The 26,604-nt window shown below is 46.2% G+C and overlaps 1 protein-coding gene and 1 long non-coding RNA gene across 2 annotated transcripts in view; both read right to left on the bottom strand.

Moving 5' to 3' along the window:
* The window catches only part of LOC120402009, an 85,045-nt gene extending 58,459 nt beyond the window's left edge, over nucleotides 1–26,586 (bottom strand). The window contains exon 1 of the long non-coding RNA XR_005596910.1: nucleotides 26,536–26,586. This is a non-coding gene — a long non-coding RNA (uncharacterized LOC120402009). The remainder of the gene's footprint in view (nucleotides 1–26,535) is intronic.
* On the bottom strand, nucleotides 12,671–21,312 carry LOC120402006 (centromere protein F-like). Its single transcript, XM_039532310.1, has 4 exons — nucleotides 21,205–21,312; nucleotides 20,405–20,497; nucleotides 19,425–19,556; nucleotides 12,671–12,717 (listed from the first exon to the last, which is right to left on the bottom strand). Exons 1-4 carry the CDS (start codon nucleotides 21,293–21,295, stop codon nucleotides 12,710–12,712), a joined length of 324 nt encoding a protein of 107 aa, XP_039388244.1. The 5' UTR covers nucleotides 21,296–21,312; the 3' UTR covers nucleotides 12,671–12,709.
* Nucleotides 26,587–26,604: the final 18 nt, after the last annotated feature.

Raw genomic sequence — 26,604 nt, 5'->3', positions numbered from 1 at the left:
AGACTGCTCTCAACTCCCGGACATTGATGTGCAAGGAGCCAGCTGGTGAGCCAATCACAGGCCTTAAGTGTGAGAACTGACCCAAGTAAGCAATTCCCAGCCGAGAGATGGGGCGTCCATCATAGAGGACACCGAGGGTGAGGTGGATGGAACAGCATCCCGCTGCACACATCAGGAGGGCGTCGACCCCAGTCGAGGTGGAGCCTGGGACGCTCGGGGATCGGTGCGACCACTGACCATAAAGTCACCTTTGGCCGGGTGGTACACTGAGGTGGTCGATTAAAGCGCGGCACGGAGAAGCGCAGCCTGGCATGTTTAGTTATGAGCGTGCAGGCAGCCATGTGACCCAGGAAACCTAAGGCAGAGTTCGTACAGTTGTCAGGAAGGTCCATAGACCTTGTACAATGGTTACCATCGCGCGTGAAACCAAGGCGTAGGTGAAGCAGGCTGTGCGATACTGGAGTCCAGAGGTGGCCTCAGCAGTTGAATCTATTCCTGTGTGGAATCAGGTGGATTCCTCTTTATGGATCATCAGGCCTGAAGGCATGGAATAGGACCTTGTCGCAACGCCTTACATGGAAGGTGGTAACTTGGGCCCCGGTGGTCCCTGGAATGAGCCAATCGTCTAGATACAGAGAAGCGTGTATCCGGCGGTTGGGCGAGGGAGAGGTGGCGACTACAGCCAGAATGGCACTGTGGATACACATGGGCTGTATAGAGGCCAGCCGGGAGGACGTAAACTGGAAATGACGGTTGGCCACAAACCGGGAGGTACCTTCTGTCTGGAGGATAAGTGGCGACGTGAAAATATCGCCCGTTATATCGAGGCGGAATACCACGTCTCGGGATGCAAGGATGAGATGGCGGTCCCAGCATGGACTGCTCATGCGAGACTCTCCAGGTCTATCATGAACTTGGTGAGCTCCGCAGGTCTAGGGTAGGTCTGAGACCTCTTACATGCCTTGGGGATCAGGAATCAGAGGGACTAGAACCCTTTGCCCCATTCGTCCTTAGGACCTCCTCTATAGCTCCGATGGTGAGGCGTCCATGCGACGTCTCCTGCCAAAAAGGTGCTTGTGAGAGGGTGCCTAAGATGGACGAGGAGGGATAGGCTTTTGCCCGATTGGTGGTTAGGAGGACTGATTTTGGCCTTTGGGGTCCTTGGACCAACGCCCCCGATTGCCTCAGCGATGCGCCTGCTGGCAAAGCCCTGTCTTTGTCTGGCGCAGGGTAAGAGCAGTGAGGCTGGGGCGGAAAGGTCAGGCGGTGAGACATCGGTATGCATATGCCGAGAGGGAGTGCATAGTGACCTTGCTGTCCTTTGGCCTTGCAGCCTAGGGTCAGCTGTGAGAACAGGCCTTTGTCATTGAAGGACACAGTCCTGTATAGTGTGCAGCAGCTGGCAGGGGAGGCTCAATAACTGGAGCCATGAAGTGTGCCTCGTGGCCACACCTGAGGCCAGAGTCGTGGCCATGGTCAGCTACATCCAACAAGGCCTGGAGGGAAGCTCTCACCACTTCTCGTTCCATTTTCCAGGAGGCATCAAACCCCTGACAGAAGTTCAGAGAAACGACTCTGTAAAAGTCTCCCAAGCGCCATCATAATGTGACGGCTGAGCAGGGCTTGCTGGTTTGCAAGCGGTTGTAGGGCGCCTGCCGAGTACATCTTATGGCCCAGGAGTCCATTTGCCTAGCCTCCTTGAATTTAGGGCTGGTACCTGTCGTGCCATGGCGTTGCATGTTATTGACCGGACTATGCAGTGGCCAGGGAGCAGGGGAAAGATGTACCTATAGGTACCCATCACCCCTGGAGGATACCATGCACACAGCATTCGACTCGAGCCACAGGGGCGGAGATAGTGACCACTTGGAGATTCAGGTGAAGGCCACTTTCGTCTCGGGAGGTCCTGATGGCCCCTGCCGATTAGGGGAGGCCGAGAGGAGTGCGCTCCTGCCAGCGCCTCATGTGGGGAGGAAGGAAGAAGAAAGGCCAGGGACAAGTGGGTCCTGTGTGGGCTCACGCTCCTGGATGACCTCCTGATCCAGTGGGATGGGAATCCGGTGGCTGAACTGGGCTTCCTCCATACTGGTCGGAGGGGACGGCCAACCGCCGCCTCTGGCACCAGTGCTCTGACAGAACAGAGCGAGATCGGATCACAGGTAGGCCCGCGAATGGCCTGACGGTACGCCAGACGTACAGGGTAGCCACTGATGGGGTTAGGGTCCTGGCCCTGGGGCACGTGGGAGACTCTGGTGTGCACACCCGAATGGATGGCCATGGAGGAGCTAAAAGCCCTGGGCATAGGCTCTCTCTAGCTGATGTCGTCTCAACGCGGTACCGGGATCGGTACCAGGAGGCACTCTGTATCGGGAGCGAAAATGGGACCTGCGACTGAGGGTGCCAGGAGGTCGACTCAAATCTGGAGGCTGGATGCCGGGAGTGGCTACAGGAGTCCAGAGCCTGGAGCGGTGCCAGGAGCTGGATGGCACCAGCGTGCCAGGTCGGCGAACGGACGCTGATCGGTGCCAGCGAGTATGACCAGTACTGAAATGGAGAGCGGTGCCAGGACCGTGGAGCGTGCCGGCACCTGGCTTGGCGATGGGACCGAGAACATCTGCGGGACCGCGATCGTGAACGCTGCTGCTCTGAGGTGCCGACCGGAGGGTGGTCTGAGCAAGGCAGGCTGCGATCGACAATATAACTCCGCACGGCGGTGCTGGACTCGACGGCTCTTGCGTGGCGGGTCGGCGGTGCCGATAATGTTGGTGCGTCGCAGCAAGCAGGTATCAGAACCGGGCAGACCGAGTTGGTATAGCGTTCAGGCTGTGGAGCAGCGGCTCGGCGCAGCTGGAGAGTAAGCTCAACCACGGCTTGTGCGGGAGCTTTCGGTACCAGACTCGACAGCTCTTGCATGGCCGAGTGAGCGGTGCGATACCGTCGCTGCTGCAGCAGGTATAGGTGCCGGGCAGTGCAACCCAGAGAGCGCTCGGGCTGCGGAGCAAGCGGGTCTGGCGCAGCTTTAATAGCGAGCTCGACCACGGTTCGCATCGGGAGCTTTCCAGCACCGGACTCGGCGGCTCTTGCATGGCCGGAGTTAACGGTGCGGATATTGTCGGTGACGCGGCGAACATCGGTGCGGGCGATCCGACTTAGCATAGCGCTCGGGCTGCAGAGCAGGCGACTCGGACGCAGCAAGAATCTTGTGCCTCTTCATACTCCAGGAGAGGGATCCATGCCGAGTGGGCGTCGGAGCCAGCGACGGCGGTGCGAAGGCCTTGGCGGTACGGCGATCCGGTGCCGAGGGCGCTCCCTAAGACTAACCAGCGCCGGTGCCGAGCGGAGGAGCAAGCTGCCTCCCTCAGGAGCTGCTTGAGACGAAGTCCTGCTCCTTTTGTTCGGATTAAAGGCCTTACAAAGCGGCACTTATCTGTTAGGTGAGATTCCTCAAGGTTCCAGGAGAGGATCTCTTGTCGGCATCAACTTGTGGCCGGCCGAGCATTGTAAACCCTGTGGACTGGCATCGTACCCGGCACCAGGTGTGGGAAGGGGATAACTCCCGAACCCCTCTGAATTAAATACTCTAACTATACTACTATAGAAATCTGAACTATAATTAACGAGAGAAACTATGAGTAGCTAGGGAAGTGGAGGTCAGCTAAGCGCTCCACTGTTCCAAACGACCGACACGGGCGGTAGAAGGAACTGAGGAGTGGGTGGGTCAGCTGGTGTATATATCCGGCACCATGGTGGTGCCACTCCAGGCGCCCAGCCGACCCACTGAGTTGCTAGTGTAAAAGTCTTCGGACGAACGTGCGCGCGGCGCGCACACCTGCATGGAATGGATATGAGCAATCACTCGAAGAAGAACCAGGGATTGCATAAATTAACAACAAGCAGTAGGGTGCTTACACTGTTTCTTTACTGAAAATCTCTCAACAGCTTGACGATGCCTTTCTAGAGGCCTCTGAGAACTTACACATCGGTAGCCCCGTGGGAAAAAATATATCGTGCATCAGCTGTTTTTGCTCATGCCTGAGACACAGATCTCAAGAGGAAAATCTGGAAAAGGACAAAATGGAAGAATGAATTGTAGTGAGCTGAGGCCTGATCTGAAGTAAGGGTCAAGATGTTGCTAAGCAAATTTAGGCTGTGAGCCAGAGGCAGGCCCTGCTCACAGAAATTGGCAAAAAGAGGGCTGCTAGAAGAGGAAGGGTTTCAGCTGCTGTGTACAGATGTGGTCTCCTCACCTCAAAAAAGATATTCTAGCACTAGAAAAGGTTCAGAAAAGGGCAACTAAAATGATCAGGGGTTTGGAGAGGGTCCCATAGGAGGAGAGATTAAAGAGGCTAGGACTCTTCAGCTTGGAAAAGAGGAGACTAAGGTGGGATATGATAGAGGTATATAAAATCATGAGTGATGTTGAGAAAGTGGAAAAGGAAAAGTTATTTACTTAGTCCCATAATACAAGAACTAGGGGGTCACCAAATGAAATTAATAGGCAGCAGGTTTAAAACAAATAAAAGGAAGTTCTTCTTCACGCAGCGCACAGTCAACTTGTGGAACTCCTTACTTGGGGAGGTTGTGAAGGTTAAGACTATAACAGCGTTTAAAGAGAACTGGATGAATTCATGAGGTTAAGTCCAGTAATGGCTATTAGCCAGGATGGAGTATGAATGGTGTCCCTAGCCTCTGTTCGTCAGAGGATGGAGATGGATGGCAGGAGAGAGATCACTGATCATTGCCTGTTAGGTTCACTCCCTCTGGGGCACCTGGCATTGGCCACTGTTGGTAGACAGATACTGGGCTAGATGGACCTTTGGTCTGACCTGCACGGCCGTTCTTATGTTCTTAGGAACGTATGCCAAAACAGCACCAGAACAGCTGGGTACGAACACATCCCACACAGATAACAAGGAACAGGCAGACCCAGCCTAAGGACAGTATAAAAGCACAATATGATGAATAGACAATAGGAAAGGATAATATGATGGACAGACTGTATAATGGAAGGATTTGTTCGAAACGACCTGTGCCAGGAGAAAGGCAGTAATGCGCAAAGGGGCTGCACCTCAATGCATCAGAGTGATGAGTAATCTGTTCTGCACCTGTGTATAAGAATACGTACCGGAGAGCACATCTTTGTCCAGCCTAGGGTGCAGTGGAAATCCCCACCACTGACTGAGCTGTGTCCATTGCAGGGAGCATCACACCAGTAGCTACTGACAACAGGAACCAGCTCAGACTCCCTTATGGTAGGGGTCATGGCATCCATTTTTACAGGTGGCGCCACAAGGTTGTGTTCAAGCAGGCGATTAATAAAACTTATTTAAATGTGTCAATACGAATGTGTCCCCCGCTCCATACTTGTGTGAGTAAAACATGGTACATGACATGGATATAAATTGGCAGTCGGGAAGTTTAGGCTTGAAATTAGACGAAGGTTTCTAACCATCAGGGGAGTGAAATTCTGGAACAGCCTACCGAGGGAAACAGTGGGGGCGAAGGACCTCTCTGGCTTTAAGTTTAAGCTTCATAAGTTTATGGAGGGAATGGTTTGATAGGATAACACTATTTAGTCAATAGGTCAATAACGTGCCGCCACTGGTAATTAGTACCGAGGGTCAATGTTGGGATATTGAAAGTCTTTTTCCTGAGTGTCTGGCTGGAGAGTCTTGCCCGCATGCTCGGGGTTCAGCTGATCGCCATATTTGGAGTTGGGAAGGAATTTTCCTCCAGGGTAGATTGGCAGTGGCCCTGGAGGTTTTTCACCTTCCTCCGCAGCATGGGGCAGGGGTCGCTTGCTGGAGGATTACCTGCTACTTGAAGTCTTTAAACCAGGATTTGGGGACTGCAACAGCTGAGTCAAGGGAATTATTTCAAGAGTGGGTGGGTCAGCTTTTGTGGCCTGCATTTTGCGGGAGGTCAGACTAGATGATCATAATGGTCCCTTCTGATCCTAAGTTCTATGATTCTATGTCTCCACAGACGGCTCTGTTAAATAACTATATTACACCCCCCCGGAAGTTGGGAGCTTTAGTGGGGTGACCCCTTCCATAAGGAAGTCCATTTTGTCCTTTTCCAGATTTCCCTCTTGAGATCTGTGTCTCAGACGTGAGCAAAAACAGCTGATGCATGATAGACTTACTCCCACAGGGCTACCGACGTGTAAGTTCTCAAAGGCCTCTAGAAAGGCATCTGTGACAGGTGGGATCACAGAAACCCCCTGGGAGCTGCCACCTGATGTGCCCAGACTACTGCTACCCCTGCTTTCCCTGCCAGCTCAGGACCCCAGCACCCTGTCTTGCTGAGCCAGACACTCCCGTCTGCTCCAACACAGACCCAGGGTCTGAATTACTTGCCCCAAGCTGCAGGGTTACCTGAAAGCAGCTAACAGAAGTGTTCCTGTCTTTAACACTCAGATGCCCAGCTCCCAATGGGGTCTAAACCCAAATAAATCCATTTTACCCTGTATACAGCTTAAAATGTGCAAATCTATATCTAATCAAACTGAATACAGATAAGATCCCCACCAGTTCTACAATGCTCCTTTGACAGACTAATCTCCTTTTAGCCTGGGTTCAGCAATCACTCACACCTCCTGCAGTCACTGTCCTTTGTTCCCATTTCTTTCGGGTATCCTGGGGTGGGGGTGGAGGCTCTCTCTTTAGCCAGCTGAAGACAAAATGGAGGGCTCTCCCAGGGGTTTAAATAGACTTTCTCTTGGGGGTGGAGATCCTCCTCACTCCTGTGCCGAGCCCAGCTCCAAGATGGAGATTTGGAGTCACCTGGGCAAGTCCCATGTCCATGCATGACTCACAGTTTTTAGAGGGAGCATCCATTGTTTACATGCTACCTTGAACTTCCTCAAGTAGACTTCTTATGTGGATTGGAGCATTCCAAGATCCATTGTCCTTTCAGTGTTTCTTGATTAGGTACTTAATTTCAACATTCCTTTCCCCAGGAACTGACCAAATGCTCTACTAAGGTTATTTAGAAATCAAGCCGGTACACAGCCAACATTCATAACTTTGAATACAAAAATGATACATGCATACAAATAGGATTAATACATTCAGTAGATCATAACCTTTATGGAGATATGTTACATGGCATATGTAGCATAAAACACATTCTAAGCATATTTCCATAGAGCCTTATGGGAGGTACCGTCACACCCTCCCCCTGAGCTTACTGCCAGAGACTTGGACACTGTTCATCATGGAGGCAGTACATGTAAAATCCCTGTTTGTTTTTGGTTACACTCCTTTCAAGTACCTTTAAACCATATGATGTCATTCCTAAGGGTCCTAGCCAGTTTTGGGGGTCCTGGTCCTCAGATGCCAGAAAACAGGTTGGGGTGTAGTATTGTTAACAGAACGCAGACAGCGATATCTGTTACAGCGGAAGCGTTTTGGCAATTAGCCACCAATGCCATGAGGCAGTGTGCCTCAGTTTCCCCTTCTACACAGCAGCATGGGGCTGTTATGCTTTTGCTGCTGTTCCAAGCTTCCAGACTGTTTACAGGCGTAGGCTGAAAAGTAACTTGCTTGTGGGGCTCTCCTGTCACCATCCCTAGCATGTACAACAGTTTCTTCCACAAAGCAGGTATGTCCCACATCTTTAAAGGGTTTAACACTAGTATGCATTCCTTTGTTTTATCCCATAGGTGAATTAGCAAAAGACACAAGGTTAACAGCAAATCTACGGTGGACAGGCTTCGTTCACTCAGTTTGACTCCTTTAGTGTCTATTGCATTTTCCCAGCTCTCTGTAGCCTCTGGTAGGCACTCTGCCTCTTTGGAGAAGGCTTTAATTCAGGCATGTGGTTGAGCCTTTGGCAAGGAGAGGGTGCACGGCCACCCTGCCTGCCCTCGGCCCCTCCCTCTGGAAGGTCTCTGGGCTGGACCGCACTCCCTTGTGAAGTGCCACCCATGCAGAGATTCCCCACCACCCCCATCTTGGAGAGAGAGTTTTATCTCTTACAGGTGCAGAAAGAACACCACCTTTCAATGGGGGGCTCTGGACCCCTTGGGCACCCCACTTTCTGTTCCCAACAGGCCAGCTGGATGGACTCCCCCGTTCAGGAGATCTGACCCTCAGGTTTCCCTTACAACATGAACCATAGGAGAAGGGGCTGGCATTTTAAATGCAAACTTTTCACCCTCCTCCTGGGAAAGTCCCTTCCCACAAAAGGTGGGCGGACTCTCTGCCCCCCCTTCCATCTGGGCTTCCCTCTCTGGGCTCCCTCTGGGTCAGACACTCCTGTGTCCCCTGAAAGGGAAGGTGACCCTGGTCCAACTGTGGGCTCACAGCTACCAGCTATGGCAGACTTTTCACTGGCCAGCAAAATTTCCCCCTTTTCACTCAGGTTGGGTTTGCTTCCAGCTACAGCGATCTTGGGGTCTGTTTCCACCACTGTGGTCACCAGGACCCCAACTTCCACCTTGGCACACACCTCTCTATGCACCCCAGGGCAGGTCCTGCCTCTGCTGACCTGCAATTTCCTGGCAGTCAGCAGCTGTGGTGGCCCCCCTGTTACAAGGTGGTTCCTCCCCCTCCCCTGGGGAGATGATTACGGGACAGGAGCTGCCTTCATCCAGCCCCTCCCTCTGGAACTTTCCTTGAGGCCCGGGACTACAGAACCTGGCCACAACCATCCCTGCCCCAAAGCTGCATTCTTTACTGCTGCAGAGGAATCTAGGAGACACCCTCCTATTCCCCCAGCAGTCCATGTGACTTCACCCCGCACCGACCCCGACTGCTAACCAGCCCTGGGACAGATTCTGCCACACTGGGAAATCGTTTCCCAATAGAAACGGTGCAAAATTGTGTGCCACCGTTGCAACAGTCGGTTCAGCCTGCAAATCCTTAGTTTGCATGTGTACTTTAGCTAAAGGTGCAAAGACTTTGTAACCCGCTAACAGCTCTAATTCTGCCATTTTACCTGGCAACAGATCCTTCTTCTGGATAAGGTCCCTCCTGACCACAGAAATCTCAGCACCTGTGTCCCTCAGTCCAAGAAGCACTGCACCATTCATTTTAACAGCATGCATATGCTCATTGCTTGGTTGTGTGGAAGCAAGCTTTACAAATCCTGTGTGGAAAGAGGCCACAGCCTGGCTCTGAGAAGCTGCAGCTTCATGTGTTACTTGTTGCTTGTTTCTACTCAGAAAGGGACACTTAGTCCTCAGGTGCTCAGTTGACTTACAATCATAGCACCTCTTGGGCTCCTCTGCTTGCACAGGAAATTTGGGACGAGTTCCAGGGAATTGGGAGGTTCCCAGCCTCCTTTTTCCCAGGGGTAAAACGGTGATTCTGCTTTCCCCCAACCCTGTACCCCTCTCCCAGTGGTTTATGTTTGATTGCAGCTTGTGCTTGCTCATAAGAGTCTGCATACCCAGCTAATTCACCCACTGCATTTACCTTTTTGTCCCACAAATACTGTTTTACATCTTCCCTGCCCATATTCAGGAAGTGTTCCTGAGTAACCAGATCACACATCCCTTGGAAGCTTGTAATGCCCTTCCCCCACACCCACTTGTCTACCAAATCTCTCATTTCATTGGCATAAACCACATTACTCAATCCAGATCCCCTCTTAAGACTCCTGAATTTCACCCTGTAGGTTTCAGGTGTAATCTGAAACTCTTTCAAAACCAGATCCTTAAATTTACTGTAGTTTGAAGCATCATCAATAGGCATCTTACTGAATATGTCCAGAGCTCTACCAGTCCATTTTGCTATCAATGTGGTCATCTTTTGATCTTCAGGGATGGCATGCAGGGTGCCCAGTCTCTTGAAGGTGATGAAATATTCACTGATCTCGCTGGATTCCTCATACTGTGGACACAGTTGCTCCCATTTATGAATTTTTGGGGAAGTGGAGCCAGCAGGTGGAGGGTTTTGTCTCTTTGACTCCGTTACAGCCAGTTCATGCTTCTGGGCCTTTCTCTGGGTCTGCATAGCTCTCTCGTGGGCAGCCTCTTCCCTGGCTTTTTCTACCTCCATCCTTGCTGTCTCTGCCTCCATAGCTCTCTTGTGGGAAGCTGCTTCTGCCTCCACCCTTGCTGTCTCTGCCTCCATTGCTCTCTCGTGGGCAGCCTCCTCCTTTCCATTAGTCGTTTATGTTCATTTTCTTTCTCTTTGCTTCCAGTCTAGCCAACTCTAGTTTGTAAGCAGCTTCACTGCTAGTCATTTTCCAGCTTTCTTCTTCTGGGCCACATCCCCTCTGCAGTTCACTGAAAGTGGGATGCACTCAGCTCAGGGGATTCTTCATTAACAGAGACTTTCACAGTGCCCTGTGTTCAGCCTTTCTGGGCAATTTGCACCCTGTGCAGTTTTAGCATCTTCAGATCTTGTCTCTTACTTATTTTGCTTCCTTTTCTGTCCCTACTTCCCTTACCCAAAATAAGCAAATAGAAAATAACAAACCAGTAACCACTTGGGCTGTTCTTCAGCCACCGACCACACTCAAAACTCACTTAAAATCACTACCAGTACCTCAAAGCAATCAGATGTGCACAGATTCTGCTGACTACGCCACTGTAACAGGCTGGATCACAGAAACCTCCTGGGAGCTGCCACCTGATGTTCCCAAACTACTTCAAGCCCTGCTTTCCCTGCCAGCTCCCTGTCTTGCTGAGCCAGACACTCCCGGCTGCTCCAACACAGACCCAGGGTCTGAATTACTTGCCCCAAAGCTGCAGGTTTACCTGAAAGCAGCTAACAGAAGTGTTCCTATCTTTAAACTCAGATGCCCAACTCCCAATGGGGTCTAAACCCAAATAAATCCCTTTTACCCTGTATAAAGCTTATACAGGATAAACTCATCAATTGTTTGCCCTCTGTAACTCTGATAGAGACATAGGCACAGTTGTTTGCTCCCCCAGGTATTAATACATACTCTGAGTTAATTAATAAGTAAATTGTGATTTTATTAAAGACAGAAAGGAGGATTTAAGTGGATGCATGTAGTAAAAGGCAGAACAAAGTAAGTCACCAAGCAAAATAAAAGAAAATGTGCAAATCTATATCTAATCAAACTGAATACAGATAAGATCCTCACCAGTTCCACAATGCTCCCTTTACAGACTAATCTCCTTTAGCCTGGGTCCAGCAATCACTCACACCCCTGCACTCACTGTCTTTTGTTCCAATTTCTTTCAAGTATCCCAGGGAGGGGGAGATGGGGCTGTCTCTTTAGCCAGCTGAAGCCAAAATGGAGGGCTCTCCTAGGGGTTTAAATAGACTTTCTCTTGGGGGTGGAGACCCCCTCCTCACTCCGGTGCCAAGTCCAGCTCCAAGATGGAGTTTTGGAGTCACTTGGGCAAGCCACATGTCCATGCATGACTCACAGTTTTTACAGGGAGCATCCATTGTTTACATGCTACCTTGAACTTCCTCAAGTAGACTTCTTATGTGGATTGGAGCATTCCAAGATCCATTGTCCTTTCAGTGTTTCTTGATTAGGTACTTAATTTCAACATTCCTTTCCCCAGGAACTGACCAAATGCTCTACTAAGGTTATTTAGAAATCAAGCCGGTACACAGCCAACATTCATAACTTTGAATACAAAAATGATACATGCATACGAATAGGATTAATACATTCAGTAGATCATAACCTTTACGGAGATGTGTTACATGGCATATGTAGCATAAAACACATTCTAAGCATAGTTCCATAAAACACATTCTAAGCATTATTTCCATAAAGCCTTATGGGAGGTACTGTCAAAAGCCGTATAGGAGGTACTGTCACAGCATCGTTAAGCTGTTGAGAGATTTTCAGAAAACAAACAGTGTAAGAACCCAACGGTTGAGTCAAAGGGTCCTCCTTGGAACTGTCATTGAGGTAGCGCTTTCTCCACACAAGTCTAAAGGTGCTCGGGGTTAAAACAAAGTCCGAAGTTCTCATGGGGGTGGTAAAGGAGTCCACGTTTCCTCTCAGTAGCCTTTCCACAATTTCTAAAACACGTGTCCTTGGTCAGAGATGGCCTCCTCTGCCCGGAGCTGGGACTTATGGGGTAATGGTGCTGCTCTCTGATTGGCAGAGGGCGTTGGGAGGAGTTCTTAGAGGGGGTCACACGACCCACTTCCGAACAGGTCACCCCACCCCAGAACTCACTCTGATTGGTCAAATCTCCTCTGAGGGAGGTCCTATCAGGGTGATCCCCATCCTGATTGGTAGAGGGAAGTAGGAGGAGTTCTTAGAGGGATCACATGACCCACATCCAGATGGGTCCTCCACCCCAGAACTTGCCTTGATTGGTCAAATCTCCTCTCGGGGTGGTCCCCAGCGGCTGAAACCCTTCCTGAGTGGTAGAGGATGGTCACGTGACACACCTTGCTTCCGGTCATGTGGCATCTTGACCCTGGGATTAATACCCCCCGGAGCGGGACTTCTGGTGACAGGTGAGTGGGGTTTAAGGGGTCAAGGGGCAGAGTTTAAGGGGTCAAGGGGTGCGGTTAGGGTTTGTTTCATGGTATACTACTTATACTACTCAGGTTTACTGTACCATACAGTTTTTGTCTTGTTCATTTTGATCAGGTAGTTTTTGTGTGCTCAAGGAACATCTGCCTTGGTGTGTGTTGAGATTCTCCTCAAGTTCTCAGCAACAGCTTGTGTGTTTTGCTTCTTCATGCAAAGAGGAGATCTTGAACTAGATTCCATGGGTTCAATAGCTGTTTCTGCTTGGCACTGCTGAGTATCATCTACCTGCAATACAAAGAAAAAAATTCTCATGCTTTAGTGGTATTGGAGAACCTTGTTAATTACCAGCAGGAAGTGAAAGACCCATTCCAAGCGACTGAATAATATGAATTAGCAGACACACGCTAAAAGCAAGAATCTTCAATGTTTATAGTTATCACTCTGAAAATACAACAGCGCTATGCAGAATGCTTTACAGCAACTACCTACTCCTCACCATGTTCAAGATAGAATGGGCATTATCATCCATGCTTTACAAATCACAAGTCACATAATTTAACAAGGTATAGGCAAAGCTAAGGAGTAGTACACAGGAGTTCCTTGTCTAGTCTCTTCTTGCTCAATCACTAATCTGCAGAACTGTATTTTGAGATATGTAATTTAAGTTTAATTACTGATATTTCATAATGAATTTGTAAATGTCCTATAGTTTATTCTGTAAATATGATAGCACTTGAAAAAGTTGTTTAGTCCTGAAGCATTTACATTGGCCTGCAGAGGATATCCTGTCCAGACGTATTATGAAATATTCAGGAGAATGTCATGTCATTCTAAATATTTAACATAACCTTCACAATATGTTTGTTGTGATGGTCAACACTAACTTTGTAAAACTGTTGAAAAATTTCACAATGTGTACACCTTTGGGGTTCTCTCAAATTCCAGTCCCCACTGCTATTACAATCGTCCTTGTCTCTGCACTCCCTGCACTCCCCACCAAATTCTGACATGATTTTAGCATCAGTTAGCTAAAACTTCAGTAGTTATATATGTGTGCTTCATGACCATTGAAATCCTGAATGCCAAAGCTTCTGATAGTCTAGGTAATTGGCCCCAATTCTCATCCCATTTACACTGATGTGGGTCCTGTGTGAGAGGTGAGCATCAGGGCTTATCCTTCTAGTGCCAGCAAAAACAGAATTGTTACCAACATATATTACTGGCAACGCTAATAGGACCATTTATTATTAAGGGTACCTGACTCCTCCCATTACAAGAAGACCCTGTTTTCTGCTGCTTCTAACTTTACAAACTTTAATTGCTTGGGCTGAAATTTTCAGGGTGGGGACAGAGGCAGAATTTCAGCCAAAATGGTTAAGCTATTCCCAAGACCAAGGCTAGGGAAATCTACATTTTTCTCATATTAAAATATTCTGGCAACTTTTCTTTGAAAAACTCTATGTGTTGGAGCAGGGACTTGTAATTTGGCAGGGGTGGCCTTTGTGCAGAGAATGTGCTTTGCCATCCCCATGAAAACCTGCCCACATTTGGCCAAATTATAAGCCTTTGAAAAAATCACAGTTCACAGATACTCAGAGAGAATTCTTAGACTTGTAGCAGCTAAAATCTCTGAAGATTTCGTCCTCGCTGAGTATACTTGAATCTCGCACAGCTCTTAGTGCTAACCAAATTGTGCATGAGCTATTCCCCACAGACTGACTGCACATGCGCCATTTCCACACAGCTCCTGGATGTGAAAACACGGCACACTGTGCCACCCGCAGAAACAATTGATATGCTCCAGCCCAGGCCTCTAAGGATCAAAGCCAGAGTTTCCCTGCAACAGTTCTTCCCAGCTGCTTTGGTCCAGGCACCAGAACTGAGAGCAGGAACTTTTCTCTCAATAAACTCCCAATGACCCCTCCAAGCTGCTGCACAAGCATGCTGATGGAGGAAGATACTGGACTCAAATGCAGAGGGGACAAAAGACAAATGGAGGAGCAGGGGCGGGAGGGGCAGACTGGGACAAGGAGTATGCCAAGATTGGGACTGGAATGGGAGTGCGGGGAGGGGGCCAAGGACAGGGAGCTGGTAGGCAATGCTAGGACTGGAAGACTATGAGAGAAGGCCGGGGAAGGGGAAAGGAATGTAGAGGAGACACTGAGAGAAGACACAGAGCTAAGAGGAGGAGGAGGAGGAGAAGGGAGTTTGTAGGGAGAATTTGCAGGGGAGACTAAGAGACTTAAGGAGAGGAATTGACAGGCTAGTGAAGGGAGTGGGTGGTGTTCTGCCAGTGTTCTGGTGCCTGTTGGGGGGTTGTTTTGCTGTAGGTGGTGGTGGTTTGCTTCGGTTTGTGTTTCCTGGACTTACAGGTTTTAGGTGGGAAGGCTATGACCGATACAGAGGCAGCAGTGAAAGACAGAATGAGGCTGACTGGATATGGAAGCTGCTGCATGTACATGATCCTGGAGGGTACCTGTAAAGAGTTTAGTCTGCCTGACGTGCTGCCTGATAGAGCTGATGGAAGAAAAGATCCGAGGACTGGAGATGCAGGTGGAAACTCTGTTGAGTTTAGAAGGGGATTCGAGCGGATGATGGAGCAAAGACATGAGGAGGCTGAAGGGAAAAGCTCAGTCTTGCAGATGGAAGCAGGACCAAAGAATTCTGAGGGGAGACTGCTGGGTGAGGAAAGTGGATGGTGGAAGCACGTGACTAAGAGAACCAGGCAGAGAAAAAGACGGGCCAGTGAAGGAGAAATAGAGCTCAGGAACAGGTTTGCAGAGTTAGAAAATGAAGAAGACGCTTAATGAAATTGAGGCTCAGGTGATCTTCAGTGGGATTCTGCCTATTCCTAGAGAAGGGCAACAAAGGTGTGAAAAGATTATGGCGATCAACAGATGGCTCAGGCAGTGGTGCTATAAGGAGGGCTTTGGGATGTATGGCCACTGAGAAGCATTCATGGACAGAGGACTGTTCTCTTGGGATGGACTTCACCTGAGTAAGGAGGGAAATAGACTTCTAGGATGGAGGCTGGCACAACTGATTAAGAGAGCTTTAAACTAGGAATTTGGGGAAGATGGTTGGGAGATGTCCAGGTAATCTCCAAAATTCCCATAAAAGGGTAATCTCCCTTCTTAGCATTGAGAGGGAAGAAAACAAAGTAAGAAAGGATACAACCATGGGTCGGAGAATGGAAATAAGGAGGAAGGGTAGTGTAGATACCAGTCTAATAAGTGATACTGGGGGTAGAATGTCTGTGCCTAACTGGGTAAAGAATGTCAGTGAAGCCAAATGGCAAAAATTAAGATGTTTGTACACTAATGCGAGGAGCCTAGGTAACAAAATGGAGGAAGTAGAGCTTCTGGTGCAGGAAGTGAAACCGGATATTATAGGGATAACAGAAACATGGTGGAATAGTATTCATGACTGGAGTACAGGTATTGAAGGCTATGTGCTGTTTAGGAAAGACAGAAATTAAGGCAAAGGTGGTGGAGTAACACTGTATATCAACAATGAGGTTAACTGTAAAGAAATAAGAAGTCATGGAATGGACAAGACAGAGTCTATGTGGGCAAAAATCACAATGGGAAAGAAAGCTACTAGAACCTCCTGAGGTGCTTGGGGCTAGCTAGAGACCACCAGGATCTGATTTGGATATGGATAGAGACCTCTCATGTTTTTAATGAAGTAAACATTAATGGAATTGTGTGATTATGGGAGACCTTAATTTCCCAGATATAGACTGGAGGACAAGTGCTAGTAATAATTATAGGGCTCAGATTTTTCTGGATGTGATAGCTGATGGATTCCTTTACCAAGTAGTTGAAGAATCAACAAGATGCCATTTTAGATTTGGTTTGGGTGAGTAGTGAGAACCTCATAGAAGAAATGGTTGTAGGGGACCACCTTGGTTCGAGTGATCATGAGCTAACTCAGTTCAAGCTAGATGGAAGGATAAACAAAAATAGATCTGGGACTAGGGTTTTGATTTCAAAAGGGCTAACTTTAAAGCATGAAGGAAATTCGTTAGGGAAGTGGATTGGACTGAAGAACTTGTGGATCTAAAGGTGGAGGAGGCCTGGAATTCCTTCAAGTCAAAGTTGCAGAAACTATCAGAAGCCTGCATTCCAAGAAAGGGGAAAAAAATTCATAGGCAGGAGTTGATGACCAAGCTGGATGAGCAAGCATCTCAGAGAGATGATTAAGAAAAAGCAGAAAGCCTACAAGGAGTGGAAGACGGGGGTGATCAGCAAGGAAAGCTACCTTATTGAGGTCAGAACATGTAGGAATAACGTTAGAAAGGCAAAGGCCAAAAGCCATGTAGAGTTGGCCCTTGCAAAGGGAATTAAAACCAATAGTAAAAGGTTCAATAGCCGTATAAATAAGAAGAAAACAAAGACAGAAGAAGTGGGACCGCTAAACACTGAGGATGGAGTGGAGGTTAAGGATAATCTAGGCATGGCTCAATATCTAAACAAAAACTTTGCCTCAGTCTTTAATGAGGAGCTTAGGGATAATGGTAGGATGACAAATGGGAGTGAGGATATGGAGGTAGATATTACCACATCCAAGGTAGAAGCCAAACTCAAACACCTTAATGGGACTAAATTGGAGGGCCCAGATAATCTTCACTCAAGAATATTAAAGGAACTATTACATGAAATTGCAAGCCCATTAGCAAGAATTTTTAATGAATCAGTAAACTCGGGGGTTCTACTGGACAACTGGAGAATTGCTAACATAGTTCCTATTTTTAAGAAAAGGAAAAAATGTGATCCAAGTAACTATAGGCCTGTTAGTTTGACATCCGTAGTATGCAAGGTCTTGGAAAAATTTTTGAAGGAGAAGGTAGTTAAGGACATTGAGGTCAGTGGTAATTGGGACAAAATACAACATGGTTTTACAAAAGGTAGATCGTGCCAAACCAACCTGATCTCCTTCTTTGAGATGGTAACAGATTTTTTAGACAAAGGAAACGCAGTGGATCTAATTTATCTCGATTTCAGTAAGGCAATTGATACGGTTCCACCGGGGAAGTTATTCGTTAAATTGGAAAAGATGGGGATCAAGATGAAAATTGAAAGGTGGATAAGGAACTGGTTAAAGGGGAGACTACAACAGGTCATACTGAAAGGTGAACTGTCAGGCTGGAAGGAGGTTACTAGTGGAGTTCCTCAGGGATCGGTTTTGGGACCAATCTTATTTAATCTTTTTATTACTGACTTTGGAACAAAAAGTGGGAATGTGCTAATAAAGCTGGGAGCCAGAGAAAGACCAGGATATCACACAGGAAGATCTGGATGACCCTGTAAACTGGAGTAATAGTAATAGGATGAAATTTAACAGTGAAAAGTGCAAGGTCATGCATTTAGGGATTAAGAACAAGAATTTTGGTTATAAATTGGGGACGCATCATTTGGAAGTAACAGAGGAGGAGAAGGACCTTGAAGTATTGGTTGATCACAAGATGACTATGAGCTGCCAATGTGATATGGCCATGAAAAAAGCTAATGCGGTTTTAGGATGCATCAGGTGAGATATTTCCAGTAAAGATAAGGAGGGTTAGTACCGTTATACAAGGCACTGGTGAGACCTCATCTGGAATATTTTGTGCAGTTCTGGTCTCCCATGTTTAAGAAGGATGAATTCAAACTAGAACAGGGACAGAGAAAGGCTACTAGGATGATCCAAGAAATGGAAAACCTGTCTTATGTAAGGAGACTCAAAGAGCTTGGCTTGTTTAGCCTAATCAAAAGAAGGCTGAGGGGAGATCTGATTGCTCTTTATAAATATATCAGAAGGATAAATATCAGGAGGAGAGGAATTATTTAAGCTTCGTACCACTGTGGACACAAGAACAAATGGATATAAACTGGACACTAGGACGTTTAGAGTTGAAATTAGATGAAGGTTTCTAACCATTAGAGGAGTGAAATTCTGGAACAGCCTTCCAAGGGGAGTAGCGGGGGCAAAAGACATATCTGGCTTCAAGACTAAGCTTGATAAGTTTATGGAGGGAACGGTATGATGGGATAGCCTAATTTTGGCAATTAATTTGGCAATTGATCTTTGATTATTAGCAGGTAAATATGCCCAGTGGTCTGTGATGTGATGTTAGATGGGGTGGGATCTGAGTTACTACAGAGAATTCTTTCCTGGGTGTCTGGCTGGTGAGTCTGGCCCACATGCTCAGGGTTTAACTGATTGCCATATTTGGGGTCGGGAAGGATTTTTCCTCCAGGGCAGATTGGCAGAGGCCCTGGAGGTTTTTCACCTTCCTCTGCGGCATGGGGCACGGGTCACTTGCTGGAGGATTCTCTCACCTGGAGCTCTTTAAACCACGATATGAGGACTTCAGTAACTCAGACACAGGTTAGGGGTTTGTTACAGGAGTGGGTGGGTGAGATTCTGTGGCCTGCGTTGTGCAGGAGGTCAGGCTAGATGATCAGAATGGCCCCTTCTGACCTTAAAGTCTATGAGTCTAAGAGAACTGGGGCTGGCTGAGCAGGGAGATTGGGACAAGGAGCCTTAATTCCAGCATATACGAATTTTTGAGTGCTTTTGCGTGTAATCCATATATGCACGCGCACACCCCCGCTGCTCTAGGCATCCAGGCCTTTCAAGAAATAATCAAATATTTGGGATGAGCATTAAAGTGGGAAGATTGACCTCATTCCCATTTACCAAGTTAATGAGCACTTGGCATGAGATCACAGATTTGATCATACCAACAATTTTAAGTTTACCATTATGCCCAGATCTTTGTTATGTGCCAAGCTTTATTCATTTTATTTACATTCACTATATTCATGGCAGATATAAAGGAGGTATGAATAACACGGCATATCTTCAAACTCACTTGGAGAGATAAATACATTATGTGGATTTCCCAGGCCCTGCACATTCAGATACATTTTGACGATCAGTTACCTTTGGTGATTTGCTGCCACCAGCTGTCGGTTTAGAGATCTTGGCAAAATTAGCTGACCTACCTTTTTGTAAACGTTGGCCATATGGTGACAAATTTTGGCTTTGAGCAGCAAGACGGGCACTGGTCTTTAGGTTTAGCGCTGTTTTGCGCAAAACACAGGGGTTGGTTTTCCCAGTAGGAATATCAGCAAAGCCTGAAAAATAAACAACAGCCATTAACCACAGTTGATTAAATTACTTTATTGTTCCAATCAATCTGATCTTGCTCAATTCAAGATGGAGATGACAACGGGTAATAATTTAAGAAAGTACAATGGAATTTACTCACTGAATAACAGAATGGGGGAATTATTAGGACTATCTTGCGTTCCTAGAATTTTATAGGTGAACTCAGGCAAGGGTGTGGATCTGTGTAACAGCAACTCTACTAAAATGGCAAAAAGAGTTTTCCCCAAGCAAATGTTCTCTTTTTCCTTTAAAGGGACACCATTAACTGGAAAATCATTTCCATCTGAAAACGATGTCTCTCCTATTGTTCTACATAGAGCCGGCCAGAGGGAGACAATTCTGTTTTGTTACCCCTTTCGAGGTTTCACAATTTGTTTTTATTCTAGATTGGAATGAAAACATAAGCCTTTCAAATGCTTTCATAAAATGAAATTGAATCAAAAAACATCAGGCTTTCAATTTGGGGGTCTCCCTCCCTGCTCAGCAAAAACTTTGTCCGAATCAATACATCTCCGTAATACATTTCGGTTTTGACAATGCAGCACATTTCAATGAAAAAACATTTAGTTAAAAATGTTTAAGCAAAATTTTCCCCCCTTCCTATCAACCAGAAGAAAAAGGTGTTTTATAATGGCAATGGCTGGGCCTAGAATCCCTCTCTTGCAACCTATATGAGGGCTGGATTTGGCCAATGATGTCCAAGTTTTTACAATGCTTCCAAGTCACACCTATGACAACACGATTATTTAGATAAGCGTGCGCGCACACACTCCCCACAATGTGGACCATTCTCCTCTAAAGAAGTAACAATTACCTTTTCTGACCACCTCTGGGAGTCCATCTGGCTCATACTCTGGCTCGTTGTCCTGGGTCAGTGAATGTAGGTAGATGGCAACCTCATCAGCACCTGACCAAGGGAAAGAGTCGTTACCTGTACAAATAACTTTAAGGAGACTCTGGAAATATGTGTTTAGAATGCAATGATCTCAATCATTCATTTGTTAATTAAGTACATAAGACGTGTGCTTGTGCAACCACAGTCAACTATAGCAGAGCTTCAGAAACTATACTGATTTATGAGGATCTGGCCCCTCATCTGAATCAAATGTAATAATGGAGGTTTTGAAAACATGTGTTCTAAATAAATGCATTAAGGTTAGAAACAGGATCATGATTAAGGCTATGTTTTAGTCGTTGGTATTTTTAGTAAAAGTCATGGACAGGTCACGGGCAATAAACAAAAAGTCAGGGCCCGTGACCCTCCATGACTTTTACTAAAAATACCTGGGACTAAATCTTACCGCCTGGGAGAGGACGCTCCTGAAGACTGCTGGGGAGTGGAGAGAGAGCAGGGCAATGCTGGTGCGGGGAAAGGGGTGGCTCAGGGCCCCACCACCACTAGTCCCAGACTGCTGCTCCAGGGACCGTGCCTGGGGCTGACTGAGCAACGGCCAATGCGGCTGTCTCCTGGGCTTCCCCAGCTGCTGGGATCCTGGCATCAGCTGCACCAGCACTGCAAAATTCACAGAGGTCCCAGAAACCGTGACTTCCATGAATGATTTGCAGCCTTACAATCATTCTAGTATAGCATTTCCTTCTTCAACTACCCCATACTTGGCTTGTGCTCCTTTAATAGAGCATTATGGTCAGCAGTTTGTTTCGGCAACATTTCTTTTTCCTTCCCCAGCTGCTTACAGGATTGCATCCATGTCTTCAGTTTACTGTCAGCGAATCCATTTTGCTTCTTCAGTTGATCTAAAGCCTTCAGATTGTCTAGCTATAAAATAAAAAAAAAATTTTAGTTGCTAATAGGAAAATTCATTCTTCTGTCTAAGCATTATTCTCTCACTAATGGCATCTCACCTACCATTAAAAGTTCAGTGCAACTAAAAATCCAAACAAAAGTTATAATATGAATTTGTACAGAAGAGTTCACTTAGTAATATACAATTGAATTATAGCAGCTTCTAATTCCAACAGAGAAACATTAAAGTCATGTTTATTGGAAAGCTACGTGTGTGTAGATTTCCTTGATAGAGAAATCATAATCTAAATATAATATTCAAAATAACCAAATGACAGAACCCAGCCGAAAAGCATGTGGTCCAGGCATGTTTGTCCACCTTATGTGCATTGGGGTGCCAAAATGAATGGATGGTAGATATCTGGCAGCCTTATAAAACGCACTTCAGGATAATGTAAATATCAAGCACAGTGCTCCATCAGCTGGGCATGGAGTGAGTACTGTCACACAATGCCTGCTTGCCACAATACCGGCTCCACACTGTGCTACATGAGTGCTTTTTGATGTGTTTATTTCTGAAGCGAGCATAGAACTACAGTCCCTCATTCACCATAAATGGAAGTAGAAAAGATTGCAGACTAGAAAATGCAGAGGAATTGATAAGAAAAATTCACCTAGATGGACAGGTTTAAAAACTTTTCCCCTTCTGCTTGGCAGTAAACACCCAACCTATGCGTGTTACAAATAAAACTTCATATAGTCATTACCAGAATTTCTCTTTGCAGTGGCACATGGAATTGTTCACATGCCTATCTAAATTATTAGCAAGAATAGTGCTGTCATAAGAAGAATCACTTCATTAATAATTTAGATGGAAATTCTGCATACATCAGAACTGATATGCTCTCCCAAGTCGAGTGTGACATAAGGAGGTAGTAGAAGCAGTTTAAAGATAATAGGGGCATGTCTGCCCTGGGAAATTTCAGAAGATATTAATTAATGTGTTCATTAACACGATGTTACAACATGCAGTGTAGACACTGCCCTGTTATGTTTAATATCACATCAGTCAGTTACGGTCAACCTTAGGGGCAGAGTGAAAAGACATGTTTAAACACGGTCTCATTTTGAAGTAGAGACCCTGGCAAGTAAGGTATTGTTTCCTTTGCACCATAAGTGAAACTTTACCAGAACAATGAATGAAAGTTCCTGATTGAATTCTGCCTGGATACCAAAATGTATCAGTCAGGCTAAAAAAGTGTTTTTAATTTATAAGGAGGTGGGGGTGCACTCAGAGGCTTGCTATGTGAAAGGGGTCAACAGGACAAAAGTTTGAGAATCACTGGGCTAAAGGATAATCTCTGCTGAACTACACTTTCCTTTTGATATCCAGGCTGTCAAACTGTAGGCAGCTCAGGTACAGATGAAATAGAGGCCCATGCGTCAAGAGATCTGTTTTTTCTGCTGGTATAGTGGAGATTCCTTAGCTATCAATCAATCATGTCCAAAAATTCCCAGAACTTCTGGCTAGTGAAGAACTAGAAGGATGATTTCAGCTCTTTCCTCTTCCCTTTATGCGAAATGTCTTGTAAAGCAGCGGATTCTTCTCGACATCTGACATTATTTCCATGGCCTCTGAGAGAAGTTCTGACCTCTGGTTACTCACTTATGTTGAAAGGGATATAAACATTCATACTTCAGAGCACAAGCCAACCTCTAACAGGAGATAGGAAGAAATTTCCCTTGTTGATTAGTTATTCCATAACTGCCCTCTACAGGTTTCTTGAACCTTCCTCTGAAGCAACTGCTACTGGCCACCGTCAGATGACATACAGGAGACTCAATGGACCACTAGTTTGAACCCATCTGTCCATTCCTATGTTTTTGTTCCAACACTACTGAATTCTGTAAAAGTAAACATACTGAAAAACGGTACAGCACAAGGTGTGCGGTTCAGAAAGCTGGACGCTCTTTTTTTCTGTGACACCCACCATAACCCTGGCGGCATCTTGTCTTCCAGGTATGCTCTTCACCAAGTGAGGTGTGTTCCTGTAGCAATCATACAAGGGCCAAAGTGAAAACTGGGTTGGCTTAAAGTATGTTCCTTGTACTTACCTGCCCCAAAAGAGACATTTGGACAGGATCTGAGAATGACGTGTCCACAAATGGAATTTCTGGAGACACATTGAGAAATCCCACTCAGAGGACATTACCAATGCATGGCATCAGCAAACCTGGTCACTGGGGAAAACTAGCTCCGGGGTGACTGCTGCCAGGATACAATTGATGAGATGAAGTTTTGGGTCTTTGTAAATCTTTACCAGAGTGGTAAATTTATTTTAACCTGGTTGAACAATGTCCTGCACTGGATTCAGAATATTCTGATTTTGAACTGCAGCGGGGTTGGAATCCTTTCTAGCAGCTGGCAAGTTGGGAATGGATCTGTTTCGCTGGTCAGGGCACAAACAGTGATGTTGTCTGTAAATGGACAGGGTTGTGTAACTTGAGACCTCAGCCTTGCTGTGATACTACCAGCCATTTAAACCTCTCAACACAGAGGATAGGTCAAAACGAAGAGTCTTGTATAGGAATTGTAAACTCTTCACACACAAATGCTCATTTTGTCTTTGTGATGCTGAAGATTTAATTGTTTGGGAAGAAAAAGATTTAGGTCATCTATGTGAGCTTCTGCTTCATACTCTCCCCTCTGCATGCTAAAATAAATTTGTTAATCTTTAAGGTGCCACAAGTACTCCTGTTCTACTACTAAACACGGCTGCTACTCTGAAACCATTCCCTTCATGAATACCTTTGGTGTTGGCAGTGACCAATGGATTACTATGCCGGCTTTGACAAGGAGGGTTCAGGCTTCTGTTGTCTCAGCTACTAATTTCACTGGTTCCCCAAATAGCCTTGCACTTATGAAAGTGGATGCACGGGGTATGGATGATTTTTTTCACGTTCATGAGTGTAAACAGTTTCCTTGTAGCCAGAGAGTAAGAATGCTTTGCTACAAATCACATCAAGATAGAGAAAAATTGCCATGAAAGAATATCTTACACAACACCTCAAGGATTTGACAAGAATGTAACCCAGAGAACTCTCACAATCAAATTGAGGATCATACCCTAGAGACGATGGCCCACTTGCTTGCCACCAACTAGATTTTCCTTACTAAGTCTAAGAAATGGCCACAGTTGGAGTTTTGAAATTTGCTGTAGTGTCCTCACTCTTTTGGTCAATGGAATCTTTTGGAAGAATGCCCCTGCTGGAGGGATGTCCATGTCTCTGTAAGTTAGGACTACTGATGCACTTAGGTTCCCCTTTCTTACACATTATCCTTATCTTTTTATATAACTTTTTAGTTTAACATCTAGATTTAACCGAAATGAATGGAATTCTTATGTGCCTCTCTTCTGGGCACACACTGGCTAAAGTGCTCTTTAATCCTTCAATGCTGAGCAAGCCTATGGAGAGGGAGAGGAGACTCCAAACTCCTTTCCTTGGTAAAGCCTGAGTCCTTGACCTGATAAACAGACAGGGACAATTCCCACTCCATTGTGACCTAAAATTTGGGTCCCCTTCCCTGCTTGAAAGAGGGTCCCAGGCTGAAAACAGAGATGAACAAACTATATTACCCTGCCACCTGAGAATGGGCTACAGAAGTAACACATCTCTCTGCACACCCAGATATACTTGGGGGGGGAGAGAAGGGAGGCAGCGAGTCTGATACAGAGCACTCCAGGAGACCCGTATATAGGAGAAAACAACAGCAAACACATCCTAAGGGTACGTCCAGTCTACCTGCCCTATCGGCGTAGGGATCGATTTATCGGGGATTGATATATCGTGGCTCATCTAGACACGATATATCGATCCTGAACGCGCTCCCATCAATTCCAGAACTCCACCGGAGCGGCGGTAGCGGAGTCGACGGGGAGCCGTGGACATCGATCCGTGCCGTGAGCACAGAAGGTAAATAGATCTAAGATACTTGACTTCAGCTACGCTATTCACGTAGCTGAAGTTGCGTATCTTAGATCGACACTCCCCACAGTGTAGACCAGCCCTAAGGGTGGGAAGGCAAGAGAAAAGATTTAAAGACTGATGTTTATACAACCTACTCATTAATGGTACGCATTACTTCTTTACAAAGGGACAATTCTTTTGCCTTTTGGGACCCAGCGCACGGAGTTTCCAAGTATTATTCCTGAGCAGACTATGTCGGTTCTCATCTCCTTGAGAATCCTCATGCTCCTGATCAAGCCTTCTCACAATGGAGTCAGGGCTTCCAATGGGTGTGTTTATGGACGCATGCATGGCACTAGTGCGCTGGTCCAACAAAGCCCCGTCCCCTCACAGAGCAAGGGTTGGTGGCTTGGAACAGCAAGACATAGGTAATCCTCTAAGCCCCCTAAAAAGCTGCCCCCTGAACTACTTGGACTTAGCTTGATCTTGCAGGGCTTTTCTAGCACTGCAATAGCGGTCAAAGGGAGTTACTGAGAGGTGCCGTGTTTGCGGATCCACAGAACTTACTTGAGGAAAGGGAAAGAGGAGCAAGAAGTTGAAATGAAATCAATATGGCAGAAAAATGAACAATAATTAATTAGAAAACAAAGTGTTGGGAGAAACTGAACCGCCAACTTGTTCTGCTGGTGGACACAATTTCTGGTGGCCTGAGGTGAAGGGTGGAGCTTAGTCCGGGGACCTTCAGCAACAACACTGATCCACCTCCCAGTTCTACAGGGGAGAGGAATCACCTCTTTGTTACCAGTGAGGAGAAAACCTGGGCCACAGAACAGACAAAACGTGCACAATTTTATCACGTTTTCAGGTGTCCTGCTAAAGACCTCCTGTATCTTTGATAGCCAGAAGTTGAGAAGATAACAGATTTAATCGCATTTCCATGCTACTAATGGAGAAGTTATAGCAAATGTTATCTTAGAATAGAGAATAGATATTAAAAAGGACACAATTTAATATTTGGGCTCTTAAAAGCTAAATGCCTCATTAACTGTCAGCAAAGGATATTGATATTGCTCTTATCTGGCATTGATAACAGAGACTGAAAATAACATGGCTTTGTTAGTTTCCGTATTGTACCATTTCAACCAAGATATAGGACAAATCATTTGAAATAGTTTCCATTTTCCTGTCATGAACTAAGTAACGTGCTACTGATTCATTCTTTCTTTTATTACCTTGCTCAGTTGCTCATTTTCTTGAAGCGAGATGTTAAGTTGCTCTTGAAGTAACTTTTGCTATGCCTG

This window comes from Mauremys reevesii, linkage group 3, assembly GCF_016161935.1.
Source record: "Mauremys reevesii isolate NIE-2019 linkage group 3, ASM1616193v1, whole genome shotgun sequence".
NCBI lineage: Eukaryota > Metazoa > Chordata > Testudines > Geoemydidae > Mauremys > Mauremys reevesii.
This window is presented reverse-complemented; position numbering and strand designations above follow the sequence as displayed.

Coding starts and splice junctions, on each gene's coding strand:
- LOC120402006 (XM_039532310.1), bottom strand. CDS start 21,295: ATGCAATCCTGTAAGCAGCTGGGGAAGGAAAAAGAAATGTTGCCGAAA. Junction 20,498..21,204: donor ATTAAAGGAGCACAAGCCAA/GTATGGGGTAGT, acceptor TCCCTTGGTCAG/GTGCTGATGAGGTTGCCATC. Junction 19,557..20,404: donor CCCAGAGGTGGTCAGAAAAG/GTAATTGTTACT, acceptor TTTATTTTTCAG/GCTTTGCTGATATTCCTACT.